The sequence below is a fragment of the Podarcis tiliguerta genome (assembly GCF_965153285.1).
Source record: "Podarcis tiliguerta genome assembly, chromosome: 8".
Lineage (NCBI taxonomy): Eukaryota > Metazoa > Chordata > Lepidosauria > Squamata > Lacertidae > Podarcis > Podarcis tiliguerta.
This window is the reverse complement of record NC_139541.1, coordinates 42,167,018-42,193,647: the sequence shown is the minus strand read 5'-3', so window position 1 is coordinate 42,193,647 and position 26,630 is coordinate 42,167,018. Positions and strand designations below refer to the sequence as shown.

The following is a 26,630-nucleotide window of genomic DNA, read 5'->3' as shown; positions in this document are numbered from 1 at the left end:
AAGCAGTCAGGTGTCTTGTACTCCCAGCAGGGTCAACTAAGATAAGGTCACGGGGAAGGAGCTAGACAAAGAATGAGCCAAGAAGTCCTCAATGGCAGAACAGGCAGAAGATAACAAGCAGTATGTTACAAGGGTTGTGAAGGCGGATGAAGGCTGCAGCAGGTAAGAATCTACCAGTCGTCGTGATACTCATGCCATCAGAATAGAGCTTTACTGCGAAGATTGTTTGTTGGTCAGCGTGCACTGATCTACACACATAAAGCAAATTCACACACAGGCGTCTTCCAAAAATCCATCCCAGATAAGAATGGCTTTCCAAGTGAACCATTCACAGTGGGATCAGGTGTTAAACAGGCTTGTGTTATCATCCCAACTCTACTTATTATTTTCATCGCCATGATCCTACACTTTGTTGAAGTGAAACGCCCAATTGGAGTAAAAATCATATACCAAACAGATGGAAAGCTCTTTAATCCGAGTAGGCTGAAAGAAAAGAGTAAGGTTACCGTAACTTCTGTCTTAGAGCTTCAGTATGCTGATTGCAATGTAGCATGTGCACACTCAGAGAATGACCTCCAAACCATCCTAAATATCTTCACAGAAGCTTACGAAAAGCTTGGTCTATCGCTCAACATCCAAAAAACCAAAGTGCTGCACCAACAGGCACAAAACAACCCCTCTGCAGCGCCACAAATCAAACTCATTGGTGTAACGTTGGAAAGTGCTGAACACTTCTCCTACCTGGGCCGTTATCTTTTCACAAGAGCCTACATTGATGCCGAAATCCAGCATCGCCTGAGCTCTGCGAGTGCAGCTTTCTCCTGATTGAAGTACAGAGTGTTTGAGGACTAGGACATTCGTAGGGAAACCAAAATGCTTGTTTTACAAACCTATTGTACTACCAACCTTACTGTATGAACTTATAAACGCCATCTCCAACTCCTTGAAATCCAGCAGGAAGACAGGCAACTAATGCCAGTGTACTGAAAGAAGCAAAGATCACCAGTGTCAAAACAATGATTCTTCAACATCAACTTTTTGAAATGGTCATGTTGTTTGGATGCCTGATTATCGTCTTCCAAATCAACTACTCTATTCCAAAGCGTAATGCTGATGGTCAACAAAAGAGTTTTAAAGACTCTTTCAAGGCAAATCTTTAAAAATGTAGTTTAAACACCAACAATTGGGAAACACTGGCCTGTTTGTGCTTCAACTGGAGAACAGCCTTTACCAAAGGTGTCATGGACTTTGAAGACGCTCAAACTCAGGATAAAATTGAGAAACGTGCTCAGAGGAAGGCATATTTGGCAAACCCTCACCATGATCAACTCCCATCCCGAAACCTACGTCCCCACTATGGAAGGACATGTGGATTCAAAACGGACTCACGGTTATGACCGTGTTCATGGAAGACAATCTTACTCAGCTACAAGTGATCACCACAGAAGAAGACCTTGCAAATAAAAGTCTCTTAACCAAGTGAGATAGAAAACAAAACACTGAAATGTGTTTAATCAAAGCAGAAACAAGCAAATGCCATGGAGTAGGTGGAGGAAGAAAGAACTATTAGATGTTACAGACAAATTACAGACTGCAGTACTGTATAACAAAAACAAAATATATTTTATTCAAATTAAGCATATTTGCTAGCACCTCAGGATAACCAGTAAACTAGAACAGTCCAACAGATAACCAGTCCAGTAATCCAAGCAACTGAACGTATTTTAGTGCATAATGATGGTAAAAAAGTACCACGACTTGTCACAACACACTTTCGAAACACCCTCAGCCAGCTAGAATGCACCGTCTATTTACAAAGAAAGAAAACTAGTGTGCTGCTTAAGGTCTCAACAGATGCATACAGAGCAAAATGCAAGCTGTGTGACCAAACTTGACCTAAGCACAACACATGGCAGTAAATTTGTCTGTAGTTTTCTTCCCCACTTCAGAAGTATGGGGGGGGGGGCAGCACAGAAATCTGTTAAGATTGGAAAAAGAAGATAGTTATTAAATAATAAAAAAATACTAGTTACAAGCTGAATCATGTTCTAGCAACTTCTAGTCAAATAATTTGATACAGTCTACTATCTTGTTCAAACAACAGACCAATTCCCCAATGACTACAGCAGAACATCCATGAAATCCAATGAGGTTAGAGTTTATGGTGTGCTGCTGCCTCCTGCAATAAACCGTGGAGTCAATCACACCAAGAATTGAACATGTCTTACGACCTACAGTATATATAGTCAGACGAACAAGGGACATGTAAGAAATAGGTTTTCTTTATGGTATTTTTTCAAGCTTTTTAATTGTTTGAGGGAATAATCTCCCCCTCTCCATTTTTAAAAAAATATTTTCTTCATTGCTTTTACTGTTATTGGTATATACAACGGATATAAGCAATACAAGCTTGTGGTTTCTATTTGAGATTTGTTATATAAAATATAAAAAATACTGTAACAAAAAAGAAAAAGAAAAAAAATGGGGCAGATGGCCATTCTGACACTAGCCAATCCCTGCCAGTCACAATAGTTTCAACCAAAGGTATTTTTACACTTGAAAATAAAAGCCAATCTACATGCCTACAGTTGTGATTTTTAGTTATGGGTTTGATAAACTCAAAAACTCTAGCTATTGCATTGTGTTTTTCTTTCTTTCTTTGTGAAATGAGATGTTCTGGCATTCTCTGCATAGCCATGCAGAGTACACACACCGTTGTGGACTCTTATTTGAAGTATATCATCAACCACACTGAATACAATAATCAGAAGCATCTATTTGGTGCTACACAGACATACAAATATTGGTGGGGAGGGGGTTCATCTATTTCTGACAAAAGTGAATCAGGCTATAGGGCAGGCTGCTCTCTAATCTCTTTCCATCTTCATATCCATGGAGATGCAAACTGGCTCATAAATATCTGAAAAGTACAAGTGTATCTCACAAATTTATCAGTCCATGGTTGTGACATTAACATCTTCCAGGCTCTTAACAGAGAGTGTTAGAATGCTAATTTATTTAGAAGTATGAAAGGTTTGCAAAGCCACTGTAACTTAACCTCATTCCTCTTATGCTAGCCAGATTGCATCCCAGTAAATTATATGTGAAAAGGAAATAAACCACACAATACTGGTTTACACAAGAGAATATTGAATCATTGCTGAAGGAAAAGAAGCAGTTGTTGAATGCCATGATGGGCAGGGAGTCATCCAGCTATGGCATGGCCATAATAATCCCTTGAAACTAGAAACAGAAAAAGGGCAAAACACCAAATATAACTGCATCCTAGGAATACAGACTCCAGTTGCCCTCTTTAATGATTAAGAATGAACTTGGCATCAAAAATGGCATACTCCATATCAGTAGTTTGTGGGTGGGGGATGACAACCCACATTTTCTCTCTCTCTCTCTTTCCATAAAGAAAAACAAACAAAATCCACTGATGGCCATGGTTTCTAAGGCGTTGATCACCAAGACATTTACTGCAGAATAATCATAGGAAAGTGCCATGACTTTCACTAGACTATTCCAGAGTAAATGATTTACAACCCGAGTGTGCTTGTCTAGAAAGTAACTGTTATTGTTCCTCAAAATTAGCTTTGCACTAAATTTAATCCCACTGGTGACAGAAGCTCATAGCCCTACACCCGCCCACTTAATGGAAACATCCAGCTTTATTAGAGACATTTCCCCAGCAATGCTAAAAATGGACCAGCTCTCACAGAATCAACATTACTGAGAGTACCGAAGCAGCTGCTGTCTGCTACTGTGCTTTGAACAGGACATAATACGAGTAGAGCATCAGCTGATAACCAATAATCCAGACTGTACCCATCTTTTTATGTATATAAAAATATTGTTGTAGCCAACTCCTGGTGGGTACTTCTCACAGAAAAACATGTAAAAAGTGAGTGTGTGGGTCCAGTTAAGTGTCGGCCTGCTCACACACCACCCTGGGCTTCCTGACAGGAGAAGGAAATGTTGTCAGTACATAGTCAAGAACTGGTGATTTGCCTGTCACAGTGTAGACCTGACTGAAAGGGACCAAAAATGTATCTTGGGCAGCAATACCACACCAAGCTGTGGAGCACCATTTGTCCTTGCTACAACTGCCTGCCTGCCTGCCTCCACCCACCCACCCACCCCCTTCGTCCTGTTTGGGCATTTCTTGCCAGTTCTGTTTGCAAACAATACCACACAGGTCGATTTGTGCTCGGTCCCCTGCCCTACATGAAACAAGCAACTTGAAGAGCAGGACCCCAATCCTAAGGAGGGCACGTATGTCTCAGAGACCATGGCGCTTGCGAGCCCCCCCTCCCATGCTGGCAGCATGCAGCAGGCGGTCCTTCTCCCGGATCTCCTCACGGAGTTGGGCTTCGGACAGGCGCAGGCGGCGGATGCTGCCCTTCATCTCCTTCATCTTCACCTCCAGCAGAGCAATGATGTCCCGCTGCTCGTTCAGTTTGCGCAGCAACTCTTCCGACGTGGTACCCGACGACAGTGAGTAGGAGTGGTCTGGCGGGCTGTCCACCAGGGGCCCGTTATCTGTAAGGAACGCCAGGCTAACAGGGCCCCCGATCATTGCCCCGGGGCCTCCCAACATCGCCCCTGGGGCCCCGAGCATCGTCCCAGGGCCTCCCAGCTCCACCTGCACGGTCAGGTCCATAGGCTTCACATCATCTCCTGCACCTCCTCCCCGGGGCACACCTTGCCCAGCCGCGGCGGCGGCAGCGGCTCCCTCCTGCAAAGCGAGCAAGACCGCGGCTTGCGCGGCGGCGACCGCGGGCGCCTGGGGAGGCGCGGGGGCGTGGCGTGCGCGCCGGTTCCCACGGGCGCCCTTGCGCTCGTTGACGCCCCGCAAGGGGAAGATGGTGGGCACCCGCACCAGGTAGGACTTGCGCCCGCCGGGGAAGTGCTCGGAGCAGACGCGGTGGCCCGTCGTGGGCTGGAAAGTGCTGAAGCATCCGCTCACTCCGGCCCGCGACACATTCTTCAGCCAAAGGCGGCGCAGCTCCGCGTCCTTCGGGAAGGTGTAGAAGTGAAGCGCCTTGTCTCGGTGCGAGTTGTTGTAGCAGCCTGGCACGCAGCACGTGAACCCGGGCATGGTCTGTGTGGTGTTTCGCTGCGCCCTCCTCCTTTCCCTCGGCGGGCCGAGGCAGCCGGGACTACAGATCCCACAAGGCCTCCCGATGCCGAGTCCCAACGACAAGGCGAGCCTCCTCCGCCACCGCCACAGTAGACCGCTCTCCGCAACAGCGCCACAGGAAACGGAACTACCCGCCCCACAAAGCACCGCGCCGCCGCCGGAACTACGTTTCCCACAAGGCACCACTGGGCGGGGCAGCAACGAGAGTGTTTAACTTGGCCACAGAAGAGCGGGAGAGAAAGCGGGCTGGGGATTCCACGCGCGCTCTACAGCTTCCCACAATCCTCCGCGAGCCCCATAACTTTTTTGGAAGGCGGCTGGAGGCTTTATGAGGCAATAAATAAATATAAATAGTTGGCCTTTGTTTTGGCTTGTGCCGTAATAATATTTGTTAGTCTTTAAGGTGCCCCAGGACTTCTTATTTGTTTGCTGCAGCAGACTAACAAGGCTCCTTGCTGGAATTTATTTCGACTCCTGTGCATGCTTACCTGGGAGTAAATACAAAGCTACAATTCCCAGCACCTTAGCAAACTATTGTTCATAGAACTCCTTCGGGGAGAATAGTGTGCTTTGAATGTATTGTGTGTATGAGGCAAATACCAACATGGCTGCAAAAGGAGTACTGACCTTTCAGTTCATTTTCTATGGTTAACCCTTTTACAGACATGTTTTCATATATTGAGGCTCACTGTAGATAGTAGTGATTCTGGATTTATACGATTCTAAAATATCCCACGCTGAACTTCATACATGCAAGAACTTATGCTGCACCACTCTGTCAGTTACAGCAATATGAATATTTATTATTAGGGCACAGCCAAGTGCTAGCCTACCATATTGTCTCAGTGTTTGATCCTAGGATGGGAGACCTGTGAGTGGCCCTTCAAATATTGCCGACCAACGATCAGGGCTAACTGGAGTCATAGTCCAACAACATCTGCAGAGCCACGCGTTCTCCATCCTTGGTTTATTCAGTATAGTTCGAGGAATGCTGTAAATCTAGACATCCTTCTCCTCAGTCTTAAATAATCAGATTAGGGAAACGGGGTGAGCGGAAGTATGTGTTGGCAGAGAATGCGCCCATGTGAACTTTGAGCTCTACAGGTGCATCCACGTACTTGGTTTTATTCGCTCTGTACAGTAGTATAGGATCAGGGAGGGCAGACAAAGGAGCCTCCGCTGTAGCTACTTCCAACGGCAGAACTACATCTCCCAGCAACCAACGCGAGAGGCGACGACCCGGTCGTGGGCCGAAGCGAGGAATTATCGCGAGACTCTCTCAGCTGATGCCGCTTGAATCCCTGAGCGGGAGAGAAAGAAGCTGGCTTCGGCAGCCGTTTGAGTCTCGCGCCTGCCGGCCGGTGGCCGTTTACACTATGCGAGAGACTCGCCTCAGCGGCCGCCTGTCCGCAACTAAAACGCAAAAAGAGGCAGCCATGGCTACTCGGAGGAGCTCGCGCGAGGAGAAGCTGGAGACCCCACGGCGCCTGAGGCGGTCTCTGCGGTTGGAGATGAAGGTAAGGTGAAGGTACCGGGCGGGGCAGCACGGACCCTAATTATCAGTTATAACAAATTTTTTTATCTCGCCTTTTCAGGATACGTATCTTTCTGAGCAGCATCCATGCACTTTTAAAAATGCACGCATGTGAAACAATAAACATTTAGTAAGTCACAGGGATCTCAAGAGTTGGCCCTGAGGTCTAACAGGAGCAGACTCTGGTGATTTCTTCTTGCCCTTCTTCATCTCCTTTACAAACGAGCTGGTTTTTGTTTTATTTTTACTTCTTAGGTGTATATTCTACTATTATTGTATTATATCCTTCTCTCCCCCCCCCCCCAGGAACTCAGGGCTACAAAGACCGTTCTGACGGCATTACCGTTTTATCCTCATGACAGCCCTGTGAGGTATGTTAGGATGAGATACAGCATTTTGTCCGTAATCACTCCAGTAAGCATCATGGCTGATAGGGGATCTGACCCTCCTCTTGGGCTGTATACGCACCATATGTTTAAAACAGCCCCACCCCTTGGGTCTCCAGTTGTTTATAGACTACAGTGCCCATAATCCCTGACCACTGGTCCTGCTAGCTAGGGATGATGGGAGTAGTAGTCTGAAAACAGTTGGCAATCCAGGGAAAACAAGTGTTTCCTGTTTGGGAAACACTGATTTAAAGCATGGTCGTCCCCACCCTACCCCCCAAGTTTGGGAAGTGTAGTTTACCCTTAACAGAGCTACTGTGAACAGTTTCCAGAATTCCTTGTGATGGCAGAAATGTGCTTTGAATGTATGGTGTGTACACAGCCCTTAGGCTGATGCTCTTAACTGCTATATCATCTAGGCTGCTGAAGGAAATGGCATAACTTTGCAGCAGCCTGTTCCTAATGTGGTTACTTTACTCATAAATTAAGCCCTACATAGGTGTTGCAAGAGTGGGGCCTGCTCCTGTGCTGAGCTTCTGTCATCACTTGAAAGAAGGGCACTTTTCACATACGTACAAATTATAACTGAATCATAAACTGGAGTTTAAAATGAGGTTGTAATCTTAAGTCTGCTTTCTTGAATGTTTGCTAAAATCAAATGAAGGTATTAGTGAGTCATGTGTTTCATTTAAGTCCTCTTGGTGCTTACAAATTTATTAATTTATTACAAATTTATTAATATAAAATAAAATCCATTTTTTAAAAAAGCATACTCTAGTATAAACCAGCTATGTACAATAGAAATCTGAACTATAGAGAACAGCTTGTTCTCTCTCATCAGTCTCAAAACAGGATTCAGGTAGCTGTTCAAAAGTAGGGATTAGTAGGTAGATAGGAAAGGTAGAACTACTTGTCATCAGCATTTGGTGGCAGTGCAAACCATTATTTCCCCCAGTGGCTTCATGTAGATTTTGAAGAGCTTGGTGGTATGATGAACTCTTGAAGCACCTCACAAGCCAGAGGACACAAGGTGGAGAAGAACACACCTACCCACTACTGCATCAGCATTACATCAGGGTCTTCTATGTAAATAATTAAAATGTTTTGGGGGGGTTTAATATGAGTATTTTACTTCATAAAAACAACCTCTAGTCAGTCTGTGCAGTAACTATCAGACCTTACTTGAACCTACCAGTCATGGACCTTTCATGTTTGTTTATTTCTGTTGGACTGGGGTTGGACCCAAAGCAGAGAAAAGCAGAAATGAGCAACACTGAAAAGAAGAGCAGAAGACAGAATTGTCCGTTGCTCAGGTTCTTGTATTCCCATATTTAACCTCATTGTAATGGCTGCTGTTCAAAAGAAAGATTGTATATGGGAATCATTAAAGACATGGAGGATCTGGTTTCTAAACGTGAAACAACAATAATACTCGGTTATAAATTAACAGATTTAATGTTCATATTTGTACTATTGTTTAGGAAATATCTGAAGAAGTAATCAATGGAAAACTTGATTTAGATCAATGGCTTATATTGGCCTTTTTCTTTCTGGTTTAAAGCACTTTGATTTAAATCCATTCAATCTAAGACATGTGCTTAGAATTCTGTTGTAACATAGAAGTGTGCTACTTGGCTTCAGGAGTGATTTTTTTTCTCCCCAGGAGAGACCCTTCAGATCCATGGCCTATCAAAGATCTGGTGCCTCTATTTATACGGATCCAGTAACACCTCGAACTCTATTCAGGAAGGTTCTGGAGACCCGTAAGTAGGGGATAGAAGAATGTCTCTGGTGCTGTTGAGTAGAGGGAAGGGGCAGTCATAGGAAACAGCATTATACCAATAGACAATTGGTCCTATTAGTTCAATACAATTACTGATTGGCAACAGCTCCTCAGGGATGAAGAAGAATTCTGGTCCTTCCTGGAAATGTTGGGGATTGAACCTAGGACCTTCTGTATAAAACCTTCTACCACTGACTTCGGCAGTATGATTTTTTTTGGTAAAGCTGCTACAGTATGTTCCAAAACTAGAGGACAATTGTTACTCCTCCAAACAACAGGGACAAAGTGTCATTTATGTAAGTGTCAAAGCAAGTGAGGAGTAACCCACTTCAGTACAATATACCATTCATCCTCTGAGAATAAATCTTCACATTAAGTTCAGTCTCCTGATGCATTTCTGAAACTAATATGTCTAATAAATTGAACATATCTGTCTGCCACTTTAAATATTCATTTAAAAAGTTTTTTTGCACAATGCTATTTTGAGCATGGTGTAAAGGACAAAGTCTTTTTTATGGTCACAGTCCAGTTAAATCTCTCTTGTCTATGGCAGTGTTACAGTCATTATTCTCTGCTTTAAAAGTGCAGTTAGACATATTTTTCCCACTCATCTTCTTGCTGCAATTTTAATTTGCTTGGAGTTCCATTAGAAATACAATTTGTCCATGTATTCTTTTAACAGAGCCAATAGTCTCCCCTCTTGTTCCTGAAAAACCTGATTCCCTCAAACCAGTGGAGACAATAGTCCAAGCTCCTTTGGAGAGTGTACCCTGCAGGTAACTAAACATGATTAAGGCTGCAATCCTAAGCATATTTCTTTGTAAAATTCTTTTGAAAACCTGTAAATTTTGGCCAGGTTGTTTTCTTGTGTTCTTGCAGTACGTTATATTGTGCTCACTGACATTACGTAATGGAACCAAAATGTAGAAGTTTGAGGAATGACTATTCAGTTTGTAAGGGATGATGTGATGGATGCCGAAATGTTGAATAGCTGTTGAATGGTTGCTTTAGGCAAGTGGGGGCTGGAAGTTAACTTGCTTTGCTACTGGAAGAGGACCAAATTGAATCAACCAGCCATTTATAATACTTTTAAGGCAGGGATGAGGAGCCTGTGGCCCTTCAGAAGTTGTGTTGGACTTAAGTTCCCATCAGCCCCCACCAGTGTGGTCAGGAATGATGGCAGTTGTATTTCAAGAGTTGTTGTCTAACAGCATCTGGAGGGACACAGCCTGTCAAACTCTACTTAAAGAGGTAATGGGGGGGAAATATTTTCGGAATCTTAATAACAACCCCACTGCTTATGTGGCAACTCTTCTATTTTGAGACACTTTCACAGAAGTAGGGCAGCAAAAGTGCTGAGTGGCTAGAAGATGATGCGGGCAATAGTGGTGACTTGGCATAAGACAGGTGGTTCTGAGACTGAACTTTCTGCACTTGGCTGGGAGAAGGGGAGAACAGCTCAATAACAAAATACTTGCAAATTTTATTTTAAGTTTGCGTGGGCTTACATTCCTTTATATTGTGCTATGAACACTGATGGTGCTTCATAAATAATTTTAATTATAGCTAAAAGCAAACAGATTCTTTCTGTAGTTTTGTCTGCTCTTGTAAATAGTAGGTGGTCCTTAATTAGCAATGAAATATATAAAGCTTTTTTTCCAGCAAGACCATACAGAGCACAGAAGTGTAATTAGACACATGGATAATGACTAAGAGCATCTCAGTATGCTGCTAATATAGCTAGTATCCTGACATTTCATAAGAGTGTGATTTCTCAGATGTTCTGTGCATGAAGCATGTTTGTATACTTGCTGACAAATGTCTTACTCCTGAGTATACAGTTCTGCCAGATTATGGCTACAGTCCTATCAACACTTTTCTGGAAATAAGCCTAAGTGAACTCAGTGGGACTTATCCCTGTAGGCTTATAAAGGATTGCACTGTAAAATGTCTTTTTTTTCCTCTGTGACTTTCCAATCTGAACAGGCAGTATTCCTGTAGGTATGGTCCCACTATGTCACTGACAGTAAGATTGAGCAGCTGTATGTTGGTATTGTGCAAGCTCTGCTCAGGTCACCCAGTTATAGTGACACTAAACTTTAGGCCCTCATTTGTTCCTTAACTATGAAGGCAAATTCTTTCTTCAGCAAGGCTGGAGAAATGTTGACATATTTCCTGGAAGTTGACATTAAACTGTTTTCCTGACTGAAGACTGGCTTTGTCATCTTTCAGCAACCTAGAAATCCATTTGTCTGACTCTGCTCCCAAGGCTACATCTCGGACTGCACTGCTCAACACCAGGTCAAAAAAGAAGGTCCGTCTTTCTGTGTTTGAGAGAGCTGTGGATGAGCAACTTGCCTCAAGTGAGTGGGAGCATTGAAGGTTAGGGTGCACTAGAAAAGCTGAGGATTTTATGAATCTTCTTGTTTGAAGATCAGAGTAAAGTAAACTGTTAAATGAGTTGTCTTCTTCTCCATTGCTTTGGGGAGGTTATAACTTTAAGAAAACCAAATAGGAGAATGTCACCCTTGGGCTGCAATTCACTGACCAAGCTCAGTAATTTAGACACCAATAAAAGTAGGGTTATACCAATCTAACACTAATTTGAAATGGGGAATAGAACTACCTGATATACATTTGTGAAAATTATGTTACATTTAAGTCGTAACTATGAAGGAAAATGAGTTCCAAAAGGTTCGTTATATTATTTTTGTTCTGAGAATATCCTGGAACAATCCACCTTACTGTAACCTTGCTTGCCAAATGAAATTATAAACAGCAATGCACCACCAGGGTGGGGGTAGTAAATGTGAAAGGCAGAAGTGATACTGCCTCTCTACATAAAAAACTCAGCACATGCTCTTCCTTTGACTAGTCAAGTGCCCAAATTTGGGGGGGGGGGGGCAGCAGCAGCAGCGATGGCTAAAGAGGATAATTAGCCACTATATGTGTTGCAGAGGAAGGAACACCAGTTCCTAAAACAACAATATAGCTGGAAACAATAGAATGAGATGTTAATGGTTTGCTGGTGCCTTAAGTCTGATATTTCATGGGTCAAATTGCGCGTGCGCCCACAATTTCCGGCATCTGTGCTGTAGCCTTATTGGAGTTCACCGATTGGGTCTGCGTTGATCTGGGACAGGAGGAAGGAAGTCAAAGTGACACCGAGGTTGGTTCAAAGAAAGAGTTTATTCTGCTCTCCGGATAGCAGAAGGCACTTGCGTGATTAGTTCCCAGCAAGTCCAAAGAAATGACAGGATTCATGCAGTTTATATATCCTCCACGCCCCCTCTCACTCCTCCCCTATGAGCCCAACCATAAAAGGATCTTCCTTCCTGTACTTCTGACCATAAAAGGATCTTCCTCTTCCTACTCTTATCTGGGAGACAGAGATGACCATTTCCGAGAACACACTCTGGCGTTATTCCCAGACGTGGGTCTGCGCGTCTTTGTGGTCAGCACATAAGATAAGGCACACACGCATCACACGCATCATCCCTGCTGTACTGGAACTTGGCAAGGTCACTCATTGCCGCCACGGACTGATAAGGGAGAGAGCTTTGTTCTTGTTATGGATTTACTCAACGACTTGAGTTTATGCATTTTAGCTAAGGAAAAATAGGGATTTTGGTGCAGTTTAAAACTGCCTGCACAGTCAGTTTTTGGATTTTGGAAACCCATCCCTTCAGTGCAGACGCGATTTCCGGCGTCATGGAAGCGAGTCCCCACACCACGCTGTGCTGGTTTAGCACAGTGTGCGGGGACTTGCCTTGGGGGCGGTTCATGGGCTGGTTAAACGATCCCTGTGGGCTGCTTGTGGCCCATGGGCCTTAGGTTGCTTACCCCTGCTCTACTGCATTTTCTCCTTTTTGGATTATTTGTTTTATCATATTCTCTTTCTCTCTGTCTGAAGGACGGGGGGAGTATCTGTTTTCTCCTTTCTAGTTTTCTGAAATTGCTCTTTGTCCCCTCTGGTTCTCTGCTTTTTGGCTTAAAAATGTGCTTGTCATTCTTGTGCAGGGGCCGTACTAATCTTGGTAATGTTCCAATTTTAGTATATCTGTTGCCAAAGTGAAAATTTCTGCTTTCTGACATAACCCATCGCTCTTCCCAGTGACATGGAAAAGTCACAGCCACCTATTTGACAGACAAAAAATGCATTAGAGTTATTAAAGCTCTGAGTGCACTAAAGAGAATAACATCTGTTGCACGTAGCCTCTTCCACCAGGCACTTCTTTACAATGAGACTGTGAGTGCTTCAGCAACTCCAGCATGTCCATGACCCAGCTAATGCTAGTTGCTTTTGCAAGTCCTTGACACAACCCTCTGCTGTGCCTGCCTCAAAGGATTTTACACCCATGCTCCTAGCCTGAAGCTCCTCAACAGTCCTACCCAGCTAGAGCTAGTTGGTATTCAGCTTCTTGATGACATGGGTGAGATTGCTTCAATTGCAGGCAGGACTTCATCCCCTTCATTTGTTAGCATAGAAAAAAATTGTCATTTGCATCCATATTTCTGAGCGAGTGGCTGTCTTCCACAGATTTTTCAGTGCCATTTTTTTATCCTAATGGTTGCATGAAGAATCCTGCCAGAATGTGGCATTTCCCTCTCATTTTCTTCAGTTAGACTTCTCCTTTCCCAGAACCAACCTTGGCACCAAATGCCTTTTCCCCAGCTTTCTGAAGGAGTAGTTTATTGGGGGGGGGGGACCTTTGATTTTTGCTAGTCTGTAAGGCATGGGTTGTTTTCCTTCCTCAAAAAGACCTGTTGAATCGCTGTATATTTGCTTGGCCATAAATTGAAATGGAGGAAGCACTAGCAGGATAAGGGAAACATAAAAAGGTGGTAATATGGTTCCTTGCCTCTCTAGGGCAAAATGAGGGCTTAACCAATTACAGTCATACCTCGGTTGTTGAACACCTTGGTACTCTGATGTTTTGGCTCTCCAACACCGCAAACCCAGAAGTGAGTGTTCCACTTTGTGAATGTTCTTTGGAACCCAAACATCTGACAGGGCTTGCACAGCTTCTGATTGGCTGCAGGGACTTCCTGCAGCCAATCAGAGGCCATACTTTGGTTTCCGGACATTTTGGAAGTCGAATGGACTTCCGGAACAGATTCCATTCAACTTCCAAGGTGGATGGATGCCTTGTTCACCTCTCCAGAGAAAAGTATGTTCAGGGTAACTATCCAAACTATACATAACTCACTCTGAGCTGTGAAGAGGAGCAGTATAAGTGAAATAAATAATCCTTTGATGCATGGTCATATTTTTTAAAAAAATATGTTTCTCTCTCTAGTCTTAGAATGTGATATAATTGAACCTTTTCCAGTAGTAAAGCATAGTTTATTCATTAAATAATATTTCTGGAAAACTTGCATGCTTCATTAGCATAGCCATCTAAAACATGTCTTGACTTCTTTTTCAGCTCATTCATTGTTGGACATCACATCTCAATCAAAGTAAGTTATTTTTGCTCTGTGACTATGGTGTAACAACCAATTCTTCCCCTGCTGAGCAACATAAAGTCAGCATCGAGTATATTGTGGAAAGGGATGAAAGAACAATTACAAAATTTTATTGTATTATTTATTAAATCTCTCATCTGCCCTTCACCATAACGTCCCAAAGCAGGTTACAGGAATGATGACAGAAATGTTGGAAGTACTTGGTTGAACTATAAGTCACTACATCCAGTATGCCTACATTCTGATGATCCTTCAACCCATGGTTTGAAGGGCTGGGAGTGAGCACCATAAAACTTCAAGATGATGAGCTTCCTCCTCCAATTTAGATAAAGAGAGGAGACTAGAAGCAGAAGTTTCTAATCTCCTCTTACCTATGTGGCAAAAAAAGGGAGTACATAAGCCCAAGGACTGAACTGCTTGCTTCTGATCCTGCAAATCATTATTTGGCACAGGGGTGGTTAATGATTGGTTTGGAGGATTATGTTGCCTACTTGTGAATATCTAGGCAGCTTAAAATGCCCTGTTTTTGAACACTGTCAAAATCTAAATGATATATGTGGGAGTGGGGTGCATTTGCTGAGGTAACTGAAATTCATTAGGTATTAATTAAAAAGAAATTAAAATGGAATACATGTGGGAAGTAGCCATGTTTATCAGCTTTCTCTTTTTTTACTCTCCTGCCCAGTGTTAGAAATTTCAGCTTGGTCTGCAACATGGACAGGATGGGGGAAATCTGCCTATGCTACATCAGCCTTTCACACATAATGTCAATTTCTTGTTTCCTGCTTCAGAACCACAAATATCCAGATTATTAATTTTTTGTGTGTGTGTGTTTTAAAAAGATACTGTTCCCTGAGTTTACAAAGTTTTCCTTGTGGCAATTCAGTAATGAATTTTCCCTGATTCCCACACTGCTAAATAACATATTCATGGAAAAGGGTAACACAGCTGTCACTAAAGACCGCAATGACCCATTTTCTCACAGGGTCCTTGTTTTTATTTATTTGCATGGGGAGGGGGGTGTTGTTAGCCTATATGCAGAATTCCTAAAGGAATTCACAGCTCTTTGTTTAGCTGACTGAATTCTATGGCTGTGAGGGGTCTTTCACCAGCTACTTTGTGGGGTTTATCTGTCCACCCTAAATTGTGTTCTTTGAGCTTGGTTTGAGTATGGCTATGACAGGTGAGCCCCATGGGTCCAGTAATATGGGAACTGTCGGCTCCATTGGGATTAAGTGAGAAAGATCAGAGTCCGTTGGGAAGATGAATACAAGAGCCAGCTGGTGATTTCTTGTATTATTAGAGGGAAAGCAGTGCTAGATAAATAAGCAATATGTTTCATGTGCTCTGTTCTTATATTCTCAGGTCTCAGATCTCTTTTAGAACCCCACCACCATTGCGCTCTGCTGGAAAGAAAGGCTTAGTCCGTAGGCCAAAGAATTACAGAGTTGTTACTGTGAAAGCTTTTGAAGACGGCATTGAACAAAACTTGCTGCAAACAAAAGGCTGTGAGTTTCCTTTGGTTCTCATTTGGACCGACCGGGTGCCTGTGTCAATTTGAGTAGCAACCTGTGATTAGAGGGGAGATTCATATTCCAGTGCAGAAGGAAGTGTCTGAAAGTTATTATGGTGGAGCATGGAATGATCAGACTGTTATCTCCATTTAAAAGGCTAATCCATTTTTGATTTTTTCCCCCCAACAGCACAGAGTTACCTTGTGGCTCCAAGTATGTTATCAAATGATTCCTCAGCACAATTTACTGATACAGAGTTGTTTGCCCAACCTGAGCTCAGCAGGCAGAGTGGAGCAGGGCTTTCTGGTGTTCATTCTCAGCTTCACCCGACAAGGCAGTCTTTAGCCAGAGAGAGCTCGCCATCCTCTATTCAGACACCCTGGCAGGGTGCAGAGACTGATACGGCTGTTGAAGTTGTGACAAAGAATAAAGGAAATATAAGTGAGTAGTCTACTTTTCCCCATCTGTCTATTTAACAAAAATCAGCTCATGCTTGTATTTTGCCTAGTAATGTGCACAAATGGGAGCAGCAGCAGAAATAACCAAAGAGGTCTTTTGCAAGGAGCACCAGTGCACTGAACAATGCGCACTCCCTTTTGTGGAGAATTGTTGGAAACAATCAGAGCTAGTGCTAATGGTATTCTGGTGCCTTAGCCAAATATGTTTTGTAATGAACAGGCCATGTGTAGGCTTTGGAATATGTCAGTGAGAATAATTGCTGTGTCCTTCTGAACTCACCCATGAATACGGCTCAGATTAACACTGCAGAGAATTTCCATATTTAATATTTCTGAATTGACTAGAGAACAGTTAGAAGGTACATGATACAGTTTTGTTGCTGAAACTAAAGCAGATCTGGCCCTGGGAAGTATTATAAGCCACTCTGAGCTCTGAAGAGGAAAAGTATAAGTGAATTAAATAAATATTTACACAGTACAGTGGTACCTCGGTTTAAGGAACAGTCCTGTTTAAGTACAATTCGGTTTATGAACTCCACAAAACCGAAAATAGTGTCCCGGTTTGCAAACTTTACTTCGGTCTAAGAACGGAATCCGAATGGTGGAAGGGCACCGGTGGCAGGAGGCCTCATTAGGGAAAGTGCGCCTCAGTTTCAGAACGGTTTCAGTTTCAGAACAGACTTCTGGAACCCATTAAATTCATAAACAGAGGTACCACTGTATTAATCATAAGGCATAGTTGATTCATTAAATAATATTTTTGTAAGATGTAGAATTTGCACACTTCACTACCATGGCCATTCAGTATATGCCTTGATCTGTTTTCTAGCTCATTCATTGTTGGACGACACATCTCGGACAAAGTAAGTTATCTTTGCTCTGACTATGCTGTAACAGCAATTCTTCCTCTACTGAACAACATAATGTCATCATCCAGTACATTGTCAACACTGATGAAAGAGGAATTACAAACTATTATTTTTCTTATTTATTTGATTTCTTACCCACTTTTCATGATATGTACCTATTGAGGGCTACAACAGTGATGGCAGAGGTGCTGGAGCTACTTGGTTGCTCTATATGCCACTACATTCAGTATGGCTTCATTCAGATGATCCTCCAAACAGTGATTTGGAGCACCAGGAGTGAGCACCAGAAAGTCTCAAGCTGATGAGCCTGTTTTCTCCATGCTGCCCACCTGCAGGAAAAGGAAGAAGATCAGGAGAGGTTTCTAAATCTCTTATTTATCAGGCTAGATGGAGAGAGAAGTGAGTGCATAGGCCTAAGGCTTCCACTGCTTGTTCCTGATCCTTCATACCATGGTTTGGAGCAGGGATGGCTAAGCTGTGGCCTGTGTACACAACCCCCAAGAATGTCTATGTCCCCCAAGCAATTTGGCTGCTGTATTGGATATTTGGGGGGAGGGGTTGTAACGTTTTGCAAAGCAGCAAATGGTGCTGTTGAGCCCTCTAGGATCTTAGTTAGATTCACCTCATTGTCAGGTATTTGCATGAACAATGGCAGACACTGAAGCCAGCAAGGGAGAGCAAATAGGAACTACAAGTAAGTAGCTATAGAGCCTGATTTGGACGGGATGAAAGCAGGAGGAATGATGGAGCATGGACAGGCTCCCCATCCACAGTTGTAATGCTGCCTTAGAACTAACAACCCATTGTTATTCTTTCACCAAAAGTAGCTGCACGGGAAATAAGAGGCAGAGAAGGTCCCAATTTTTCCTTCATGGATTAGCAACAGGGAGAGGAAGCTGCAGCTGCAGGGTGCGGTTTCATGGTGTCTGGGGTGTGCATGTACGTCGGGGGTGAATGGAGCCCACCATGCACCAGTCCTTGCCGCCAGAGTGACACCAGCCCCAAGCCACTTGGCAAGGCTGGAATGATCCCAGCCTTGCAAAGTGGCTCAGGGAGGACAGCATGAGAAGGGCACAACAGCCATGCACCCTTTGATCCCAGCCCCTTAAGGGCAAGGCTGAGATCAATGGGCACCTGGCTTCCTTCTCACCCTCCCTGAGCCAGTCCCGCTTTGCGAGGCTGGGATCTGATCAGATTCTAGCCTTGCAAAGCAGCACAGATCTGGCTTGGGGAAGGCGTTGTAAGCAGCACACCCCTCAGAAAAAAGTGCCCAGGGTGATTGCCCTGACAGCCCCCCTCCCTCCGCCACACTATGCCCCTGGGAAGCTGGAACCAGTGCAGAAGCCTTTCCAAGCTATTTTCCTTGTTTCTGGAAACAGCTGTGAATGAAATTTTCAACTTGAATGTACATCGAAGGAATAAGGAAAGTGGAAGTGCAGTGATGTTGGATAGTACTTATTGAGGAAAGTGAAATTAATAAGCAATAAGGGTGAGAAAAGGCCATGGCTGCTTTTATGTGTGGCTCCCAGTGGGTTGGCCATGGGCCACTGTGGTCCTCTGTCTGAAAAAAGGATAACTATTCCCTGGTTTGAAGAATTGTCTGATTTTAACCTATGTGTGAATATTTAGACTGTTTTTGCACTGCTGAATAGTATCAGTGGCAGACCTTGGGATCTCAACTTTAAGTGGCACCCCGTGTGACACCAAAATTCAGCCCCTCTCCTCTGCCTCTCACTTTCCATTTTACCTCATAATTGTGGCACCCCCAAGGCTCCATTGCCAGTGTGACTGAACTGGTTGCGCTCCCCTAAATCCATCTCTGGTATCATCACACACACTGTGTGTCAGTAAAAGTTATCAACTTTCTATTCTTACTTTTCCTCCCCATAGTTAGGGATTTCTGCTTCATCAGCATTTGACACATGATATATACCAGGGGTTGTCAATCTAGTCCCTACCACCCACTAATGGGCCTTTCAGGATTTTAGGTGGGTGGTAGGGGGTTCTACGGCGCAAGCTGAATCCTCCTTCCATCAAGCACTGGTGGGCGGTAAGGAAATTTTACCATCAAGAAAGATGCATTAGTGGGCGGTAGGTATAAAAAGGTTGACTACCCCTGATATATACTGCCAATTTCCTTAGGTTATCTGTTTCAGAGCCATAAACATCCAGAAGTTATTTTGGCTTTTAAATGAGTCTACAAGTAGAGTTTCCTTGTGGTAAATAAATGGCTGAATAAGTTTCCCTTATTCCAACAGTGCTAAATAACATACTTGTGGATATGTTATTTATAACATATAATACAACTGTCAGTAAAAACAGCAATGATCCATTTACTCACAGGGTACTTACTCTTGTGTTGTTTCATTTTTATTTATTTGCAAGGATTATAGGAACATCAATAGGAATATAGTTACAGGAGATACAATTAAAAATCAGTATGAATATTTAAAGTGATGGATGTTCTTCACATCCATACCTAAATGAAGCTCATGATCCATTGGTGGTCTGAGGACCACAGTTGGGAGCCCCTCATCTAAGTGATGTGTTTGAGTTAACTTGGTGGATGAAACTGAAAGATGGGTTTGTCTTCTTTCTGGTTTCATGACACCTTTTTAAGGGGCTGTAGCTTTTTTACTTGAGCTTTGATACCTTCAACAGGGGAGCTTTCCCTCTCACTCGCCCTCCCACTACTATGTAAGAACAGCTCTAATTTGAATATTCCTGCCTAGTGGAGTGAGTGGGAAGGACAACCTGTCCAAGGCTCACCTCTATTAACTACATAAAATGAAACTTTACGGTCAGTCCAATGCCACATTTGTCTACCCAGGATTGTGTTCTTTGAGCTTGGTTTGAGTATGGCTATGACAGTTGAGCTCTTTGGGTCCAGTGATACGGGAACTGTCGGCTCCATTGGGATTCAGTGAGAAAGATCAGGGTCCATTAGGAAGATGAATACGAGAGTTAGCTGGTGATTCCGTGTATAGGGCTCCCTGTTCATTATACTAACATGCAACAATGACCATTATTAGAGAGGGAAGGCAGTGCTAGATAAACAAGCAATATGTTTCATGTGCTCTGTTCTTATATTCTCAGGTCTCAGATCTCTTTTAGAACCCCACCACCATTGCGCTCTGCTGGAAAGAAAGGTTTAGTCCGTAGGCCAAAGAATTACAGAGGTGTTAATGTGAAAGCTTTTGAAGACGGCATTGATCAAAACTTGCTGCAAACAAAAGGCTGTGAGTTTCCTTTGGTTCTCATTTGGACCGGGTGCCTGTGTCAATTTGAGTAGCAACCTGTGAGTAGAGGGGAGATTAATATTCCAGGGCAGAAGGAAGTGTCTGAAAGTTGTTATGGTGGAGCATGGAATGATCAGACTGTTATCCCCATTTAAAAGGCTAATCCGTTTTTGAAATTTTTTCAACAGCACAGAGTTACCTTGTGGCTCCAAGTATGTTATCAAATGATTCCTCAGCACAATTTGCTGATACAGAGTTGTTTGCCCAACCTGAGCTCAGCAGGCAGAGTGGAGCAGGGCTTTCTGGTGTTCCTCCTCAGCTTCACCCGACAAGGCAGTCTTTAGCCAGAGAGAGCTCGCCATCCTCTATTCAGACACCCTGTCAGGGTGCAGAGACTGATACGGCTGTTGAAGGAGAGACACAGAATGAACAAAAAGAGATACTCACACAATACACTGACTGTGTTGATGGGATTGAAGCTGTACTTGAGGAAAATGCTGCTAATCCAATAGAAGAGCATCAGCAGAGCCTGCATGATACTGAAGAAGGATTAATACGCCATCATCAAAAAAAGATGCTAAGGCAGGGCGCTGAACATGCAAATGGTTTGAAAGTTGGGTTCCAGGAAAGGACTGTTACTCCTGAAAGAGGGCAGCAAGAGAGCCTGCATGGGAACAGTGATATGGAACACTTCATAAGTCCTGGAAATCATCAGCCCACCAGTAAGTAATCTGCAGTGGAAGTGAGGAAAGTTGAAGACTTTCACAACTAGCTATTGCATTAGTGTTTTATCTCCTCCCTTCCTGGTGATTTGGATGCTTCTCTTCTTGCTTCCAATACATTCATTTCCTCACCATAAGAAATCTGCTATGACTCCTGGAGCACATCTGGGACAAGCTTAGCTAATACAAAAACCCTCCACCTTTTCCTTCCTCCTTTCCCTTATATATAAGGACAAACATTTAGGAGGTGTCTGTCAATTTGGGAATCTTCCTTCTGCCTATTTTTTTGTATTTTCTGAACACCTGTAATGCCTCTCTAACTTAATTTTGCTCTTGTTAATATAGACCCAGTAAGATCATCACCAAGATCATTCCCCTTAAGCCCACTCTAACTTGTGTTTCGGTGTCACAATACAATTCACAAATTAATAATAAGAGTCATAGGTCTATATTAGCATTTGAGAATTTCTTCCACAGTCTATTACGGTTGATTGAGTCAAAAGCAGCAGATAGGTCAATAAAGGCAGCAAACAGGTTACGTTTGTTCTGTTGAGTATATTTGTTGATGATATGAGACAGTGTAAAACACTGGTCAATAGTATTATATCCAGCTCTGAACCCTGCTTGTTCCTCATATAAGGTGATATTTTCACTTAGCCAGTCTGTTAATTTGGTAAGCAGGGCATAGAGTTTGGAGGGGATGTCCAGCAGGCTAATGGGGCGGTAATTTTGAGGGAGGGTTTTACCCCCTTTCTTATAAATTGGCACGATGATGTTCAATTTCCAGCCAGCCGGCATTTAAGCTGTATTATTTTTATGGGTGTAGACTTTGGTCAAGATGGGTTGCCACCATTCCATATGTGTCTTAAATAGCTCTGGCGGCATCATGTCCTCGCCTGGCACTTTTTGATTTTAAACTCTCTATCAGAGATTTTAATCTCTGCAGGAGTTACCACTTGCCATTCTGGAAGATTTGACTGATTGATGGTCACCTCAGCATCGAATGATTGCTCTGTCTGTTCTCCAAAAAGATCAGCATGGCAATCCAGGCCATGTATAGTACTACTTTTTGTTTTGGCAAACCTATACAGACATGTAAACAAATTATGATTTTTGCTGGTTTTTATTTGTATGTTGATCATTGTTTTAAATTGCCCTATATGCACCAGTTACAGATTTTTTGTTTAAGTGGTTTTATAAATTATTTTAAATAAAGTAAACATCTTATGGATCTCATCAGTCTGAAAAGTTTGTGGATCATAACATTGCAGAGAACATATGTCTCAGGTGTGATCTCAGGAGCTAAAATGGGATTGAGTAGTGCCAGTACCCAGAACATAATTCCTTTTTTCTTGTGGAGATGAGACTCCAGAGGAAATTTTTTCATGTGCCTTCTCTGCTGAACTCCAGCAATACTGTCAAAGTTAAAAACTATTTGGCAATATGTGAATGGGTAGTAGCAGACCCAGGTGTATTGTGTGTGACTGTATTTCTAAAAGTTCTGTAAGATTTTATTTGTCACTGAATGAATACCTTATTTGCCTCTGACTTGTAGATATTCAGAACCCCCAAAGTACTAAAGCTGGAACTCCAAGCAGACATGTAAGTAGAAAGAGATCTGAGCAGTTTGAGGGGCTACCAACGAAAGAAATGGAAGACAGAACCTCTCAAGAAAAAATGTTGGACCGAAAAACTATGGATGACATGGTTTCAGAAGCTGAAATGGATTCTGAATCTGAGGAGGTGTCAGAGACTGAAATGGATTCTGAGAATGTTGGTGAGGAGATTTGTTTTGGGAAGGGGAATGGAATTGTGGTTACTCATGGAAGTGTAGACAAATGGAATTTGAAGCTACCTGTTGGTGAGCTCATTCCTCCAGATTTTCAGAACAAAACAGAGTATTTTAGCTCTTTGGGGACTGTCACGGTGAGACTTATCAATGTACAGCCCTCTTCTGGAGCATTACTTGTTCTTGAATTATTTCCTTGTAGATATTCAGAACCCCCAAAGTACCAAAGCTGCAACTCCAAGCAGACGTTTAAGTAGAAAGAGATCTGAGCAGTTTGAGAGGCTACCAACAAAAGAAATGGAAGACGGAACATCTCAAGGGAAAATGTTGGACCTAGAAACTATGGATGACATGGTTTCAGAAGCTGAAATGGATTCTGAATCTGAGGAGGTGTCAGAGAGTGAAATGGATTCTGAGAATGTTGGTGAGAAGATTTGTTTTGGGAAGGGGAATGGAATTGTGGTTACTCATGAAAGTGTAGACAAATGGAATTTGAACTACCTGTTGGTGAGCTCATTCCTCCAGATTTTCAGAACAAAACAGAGTATTTTAGCTCTTTGGGGACTGTCATGAGAGACTTATCACTGTACAGCCTTATTCCAGAGCATTACTTGTTCTTGAATTATTTCCTTATCTCAAACTCCCAGCAAGGATTCACAGCTAGACTTCTACCCAGTGCTAAGAAATCAGTTGCTGGTGAATCTCTCAAGCCCTTGCTGTGGAGTATTAGGTCAGCGGTGAAAAGGGAGGAAATCCCAAGTTGCTTCAAGCGACCCTATCTGTGACTCACCTACTGCCTTTCAGCCTAATCTTGAGTGCTTCTTGGAGATGGCATGCACAGGGCTTATCTTTTTTCTCTCCCATCAGACGTAACTGAAAAGACACCGGCATTTGTACGTACTAAAGTTGTCCAGTATACACCATTGCTGTCTGCCCTACATGCTCCAAAAGTGGCTGCCTCCAGGTAACTATATAATTGCAATGGGATAGAACTTCAGCCTCAGCAACTGACTATGGCAACTGACTTCTATTAATCTGAAATAGCTGTTTTGCCTTATGCTGCCTATAGCATAAAAGGACTATACATTTGAGTGTCTGGTCTGCACAAGCATTGTAGCTTCTTGGGCTTCTTTGCAATGTTCAGTTTCTCAATGCAAGAGGTACATTGTGTTGCCTAGAAGTCATTTCCTCTGACCTGGAAGTCCTGCTCCAACTCTCTATTTTTAATGGCTAGTTGCTGTTATTCAGTGATGGGTAAGCATTTTGCACATGCTTAATTTGACCTCAAACTGTTCTTTAGCTTTTCTGATTTAGTATCCTTGTCACAACAGTGCCTGAGATTGTAGCTGCTGATGCTAAAAAAGGTGTGGGAATGCAGATCTGCCAAGTATCTGTTAAATCTTTCTAGTGGAAACACAGGACTACTCTTTTTTTGACGGAGGCGATGTTATTGGGTTGTTGTTTTTATTTTGATTATACTGTGGTTTTTATGTTGATCTTTTCTGTGAACCACTCTGAAACCTCTGTGTATAGGGTGGTATATAAATTCATTAAATAATAATACATAGGAATTCTGAATTTTCATACTACTTTGCCATTTCTGGCTATTATATACCTTATTTCTTCCCTTTCTGTGTACCTCTGTTGGTAGGCCACTAATGTACATAAAGCACTCACTCTTTTCAACATTAAACTAAGGTGAAACTTCCCTAAGTAAAACAGGAGGATTATGTGTTGTGTGTTGCATCTGTTCCTGTAGAGCTTGCTGCATACATTTAACATTTATTTCCCTTGGAGGTCTCTTTCAAAACAGCATTCAGTTAAGCAGGCTACAAAGCCAGCTGAGAGGGCATGCAGAGGAAAACGTGAGCCGGCCCTCCCCAGCAAGTTTGTAAAAAATGTATTTGCCCACTGTGTGAAGATGCCAGTGGCCAAGGATGCTTTCAAGGCTGTGGAGAATTGGTGAGTAATGGTGAACACCTTTCATACCAATTAATGATGTGGGAGAAGAGGTTGCCAGCTGAACACTGTTGGACCAAGAAAACCAAAGTGTGGCTATATGGCATGAAGGATGTTGTGCTGTCAGTTTCCATCATTGCCACACGTTTTGAGGACTGGGTCCTCTTGTTTTTCTTGTGGCCTTGCAGCATAGCCATCTCTTGGAATGTGGGAAGGCTGCAGCTTGCTTAACTTGCTTTTCGTATCCTTTTAGTGTGAACTTGTACTTTAAACAACTGAGTGATGACTTGGAAGCCTATGCAAATCATGCCAGAAGAAAGACTGTAGAGCCAGCTGATCTGGAGCTTCTCATGAGGCGGTAAAGGATGTTTAGTTTGTTGTTTCAAGGGCTCTTCATCAAATTGAAGGGATGTTCGAGTCCAGTGCTACTGAAGTTGTGTATATTTCTGAAAACAGATCTCTCAAACAGTAATTGACTAACAGAAGGGCATGCATACTTGAAGACTAACACTTTTTATAGAGTCCTGGGGCCTTCTGCAAGTCAGTTTCCAGGCAACTTTATTGCAAAGCAAGTAGTCTCTAACCTGGCCCTTGTTTTCCTTCAAGCAGACATGGGGTGTAGAAGTAGTCAAGACTACTTTGTTGGTGTTGTTGAGTAAAATCTGTTCTGCTAAAGAAAGTTTTGAGGTCATTTTATTACAACAACCTCTTTCCAATACCTGACATAAAAAAGAGGCAGTTGTGTGTATCATGGGGTATGCAGTACAAAAGGGAACAAAAATGGACATTTCAGCAGAGAGGAATGTGATGAAGAGGGGCTGATGAATGCTAACTGGGCAGTCCCATCTTACACTTACACAGATCGCTACTCAGTGCTAATGCCCAGCTTTGGACAAATGTCTGGTGAATGTGTTAAATTCAGAGCTGCTATTTGTGCCTGCTCTTGGAGATCCTTAAAAAAACCTTGTGTGTGTGTGGTCTCTATCAGACATAGGTTTGTGCTGTCCCACATCATGTCCCCAATGCTCATTCATTCATTCTTGTCCCCAATGTTTTTAGTTTGACATGGTAAGCAATTTTTGTATACCCTGCCTTTATTTAAAATGTCTTTCTGGCCTCTCGATTATCTGAAGCTACAGTCACAGTTCATGAGGGCAATGATCAGAATGAACAAATTTAGCTGAGAACTCATTTTCTGCCTAATAGCAAATGGCAACCTGATAGTTATTTGAGTTACAGCCATAATGACCATTAGTTGTAAACAAACTTTATTTCCTAACTCGTGTATTATTTTCTTCCCCTTTTTAATCCAGGCAAGGACTGATAACTGACAAGATTCCTTTAAATGTGCTGATAGAGCGTCACATGCCTCTGGAGTACAGGCAGCTGCTAATTCCTGTTGCCACTAGTGGAAATAAAGTGTTCCCTCCCATGCTATGATGAAATGCTAGTGGCAATCTGTTCTCAATATGAGGAAAGGAATGCAATTCCAGAAACACCCTGGGAGGCTCTAGAATTAGAACATTTACAGTACACCCAGCAAGTTCTCAGTACTTTACTTAAAAGACTCGGGGAAAATCTCAATTATGAATAAAATAAGTATTCACTCTTTATACCTTTGTTTTCCTGTGCTACAGAAGCTTTCTTCATATTCCTGTACAGTGGTTGTAAAATAAAGCAATGTTTTGCAGAGCACAAGTTCTGTATTTTATTTTGAAAAACTGATATGTATTACACAGTGTGCTGGAGGACTGAAGAGTCA

At 42.8% G+C, this 26,630-nt stretch overlaps 2 protein-coding genes across 3 annotated transcripts; one reads left to right on the top strand and one right to left on the bottom strand.

Moving 5' to 3' along the window:
* Nucleotides 1–1,483: 1,483 nt before the first annotated feature.
* THAP11 (THAP domain containing 11) lies at nt 1,484–5,644 on the bottom strand. Its single transcript, XM_083453389.1, has one exon. It carries the CDS (start codon nt 5,102–5,104, stop codon nt 4,286–4,288), a length of 819 nt encoding a protein of 272 aa, XP_083309515.1. The 5' UTR covers nt 5,105–5,644; the 3' UTR covers nt 1,484–4,285.
* Nucleotides 5,645–6,313: 669 nt separating this feature from the next.
* CENPT (centromere protein T) lies at nt 6,314–26,566 on the top strand. 2 transcript variants are annotated; one of them, XM_083452444.1, is made up of 16 exons: nt 6,314–6,663; nt 8,730–8,829; nt 9,532–9,625; nt 11,082–11,212; nt 14,279–14,312; nt 15,684–15,826; nt 16,022–16,273; nt 17,120–17,153; nt 20,256–20,398; nt 20,587–21,120; nt 22,676–22,897; nt 23,112–23,333; nt 23,777–23,873; nt 24,707–24,871; nt 25,122–25,226; nt 26,182–26,566. In XM_083452444.1, the coding sequence occupies exons 1-16, from the start codon at nt 6,433–6,435 to the stop codon at nt 26,306–26,308; spliced, it is 2,634 nt and encodes an 877-aa protein (XP_083308570.1). In that variant the 5' UTR covers nt 6,314–6,432; the 3' UTR covers nt 26,309–26,566. The 2 variants fall into 2 exon arrangements, with proteins under 2 accessions (XP_083308570.1, XP_083308571.1); XM_083452445.1 differs by lacking the exon at nt 23,112–23,333 and having other exon boundaries at nt 6,418–6,663.
* The last annotated feature ends 64 nt before the right edge of the window (nt 26,567–26,630 follow it).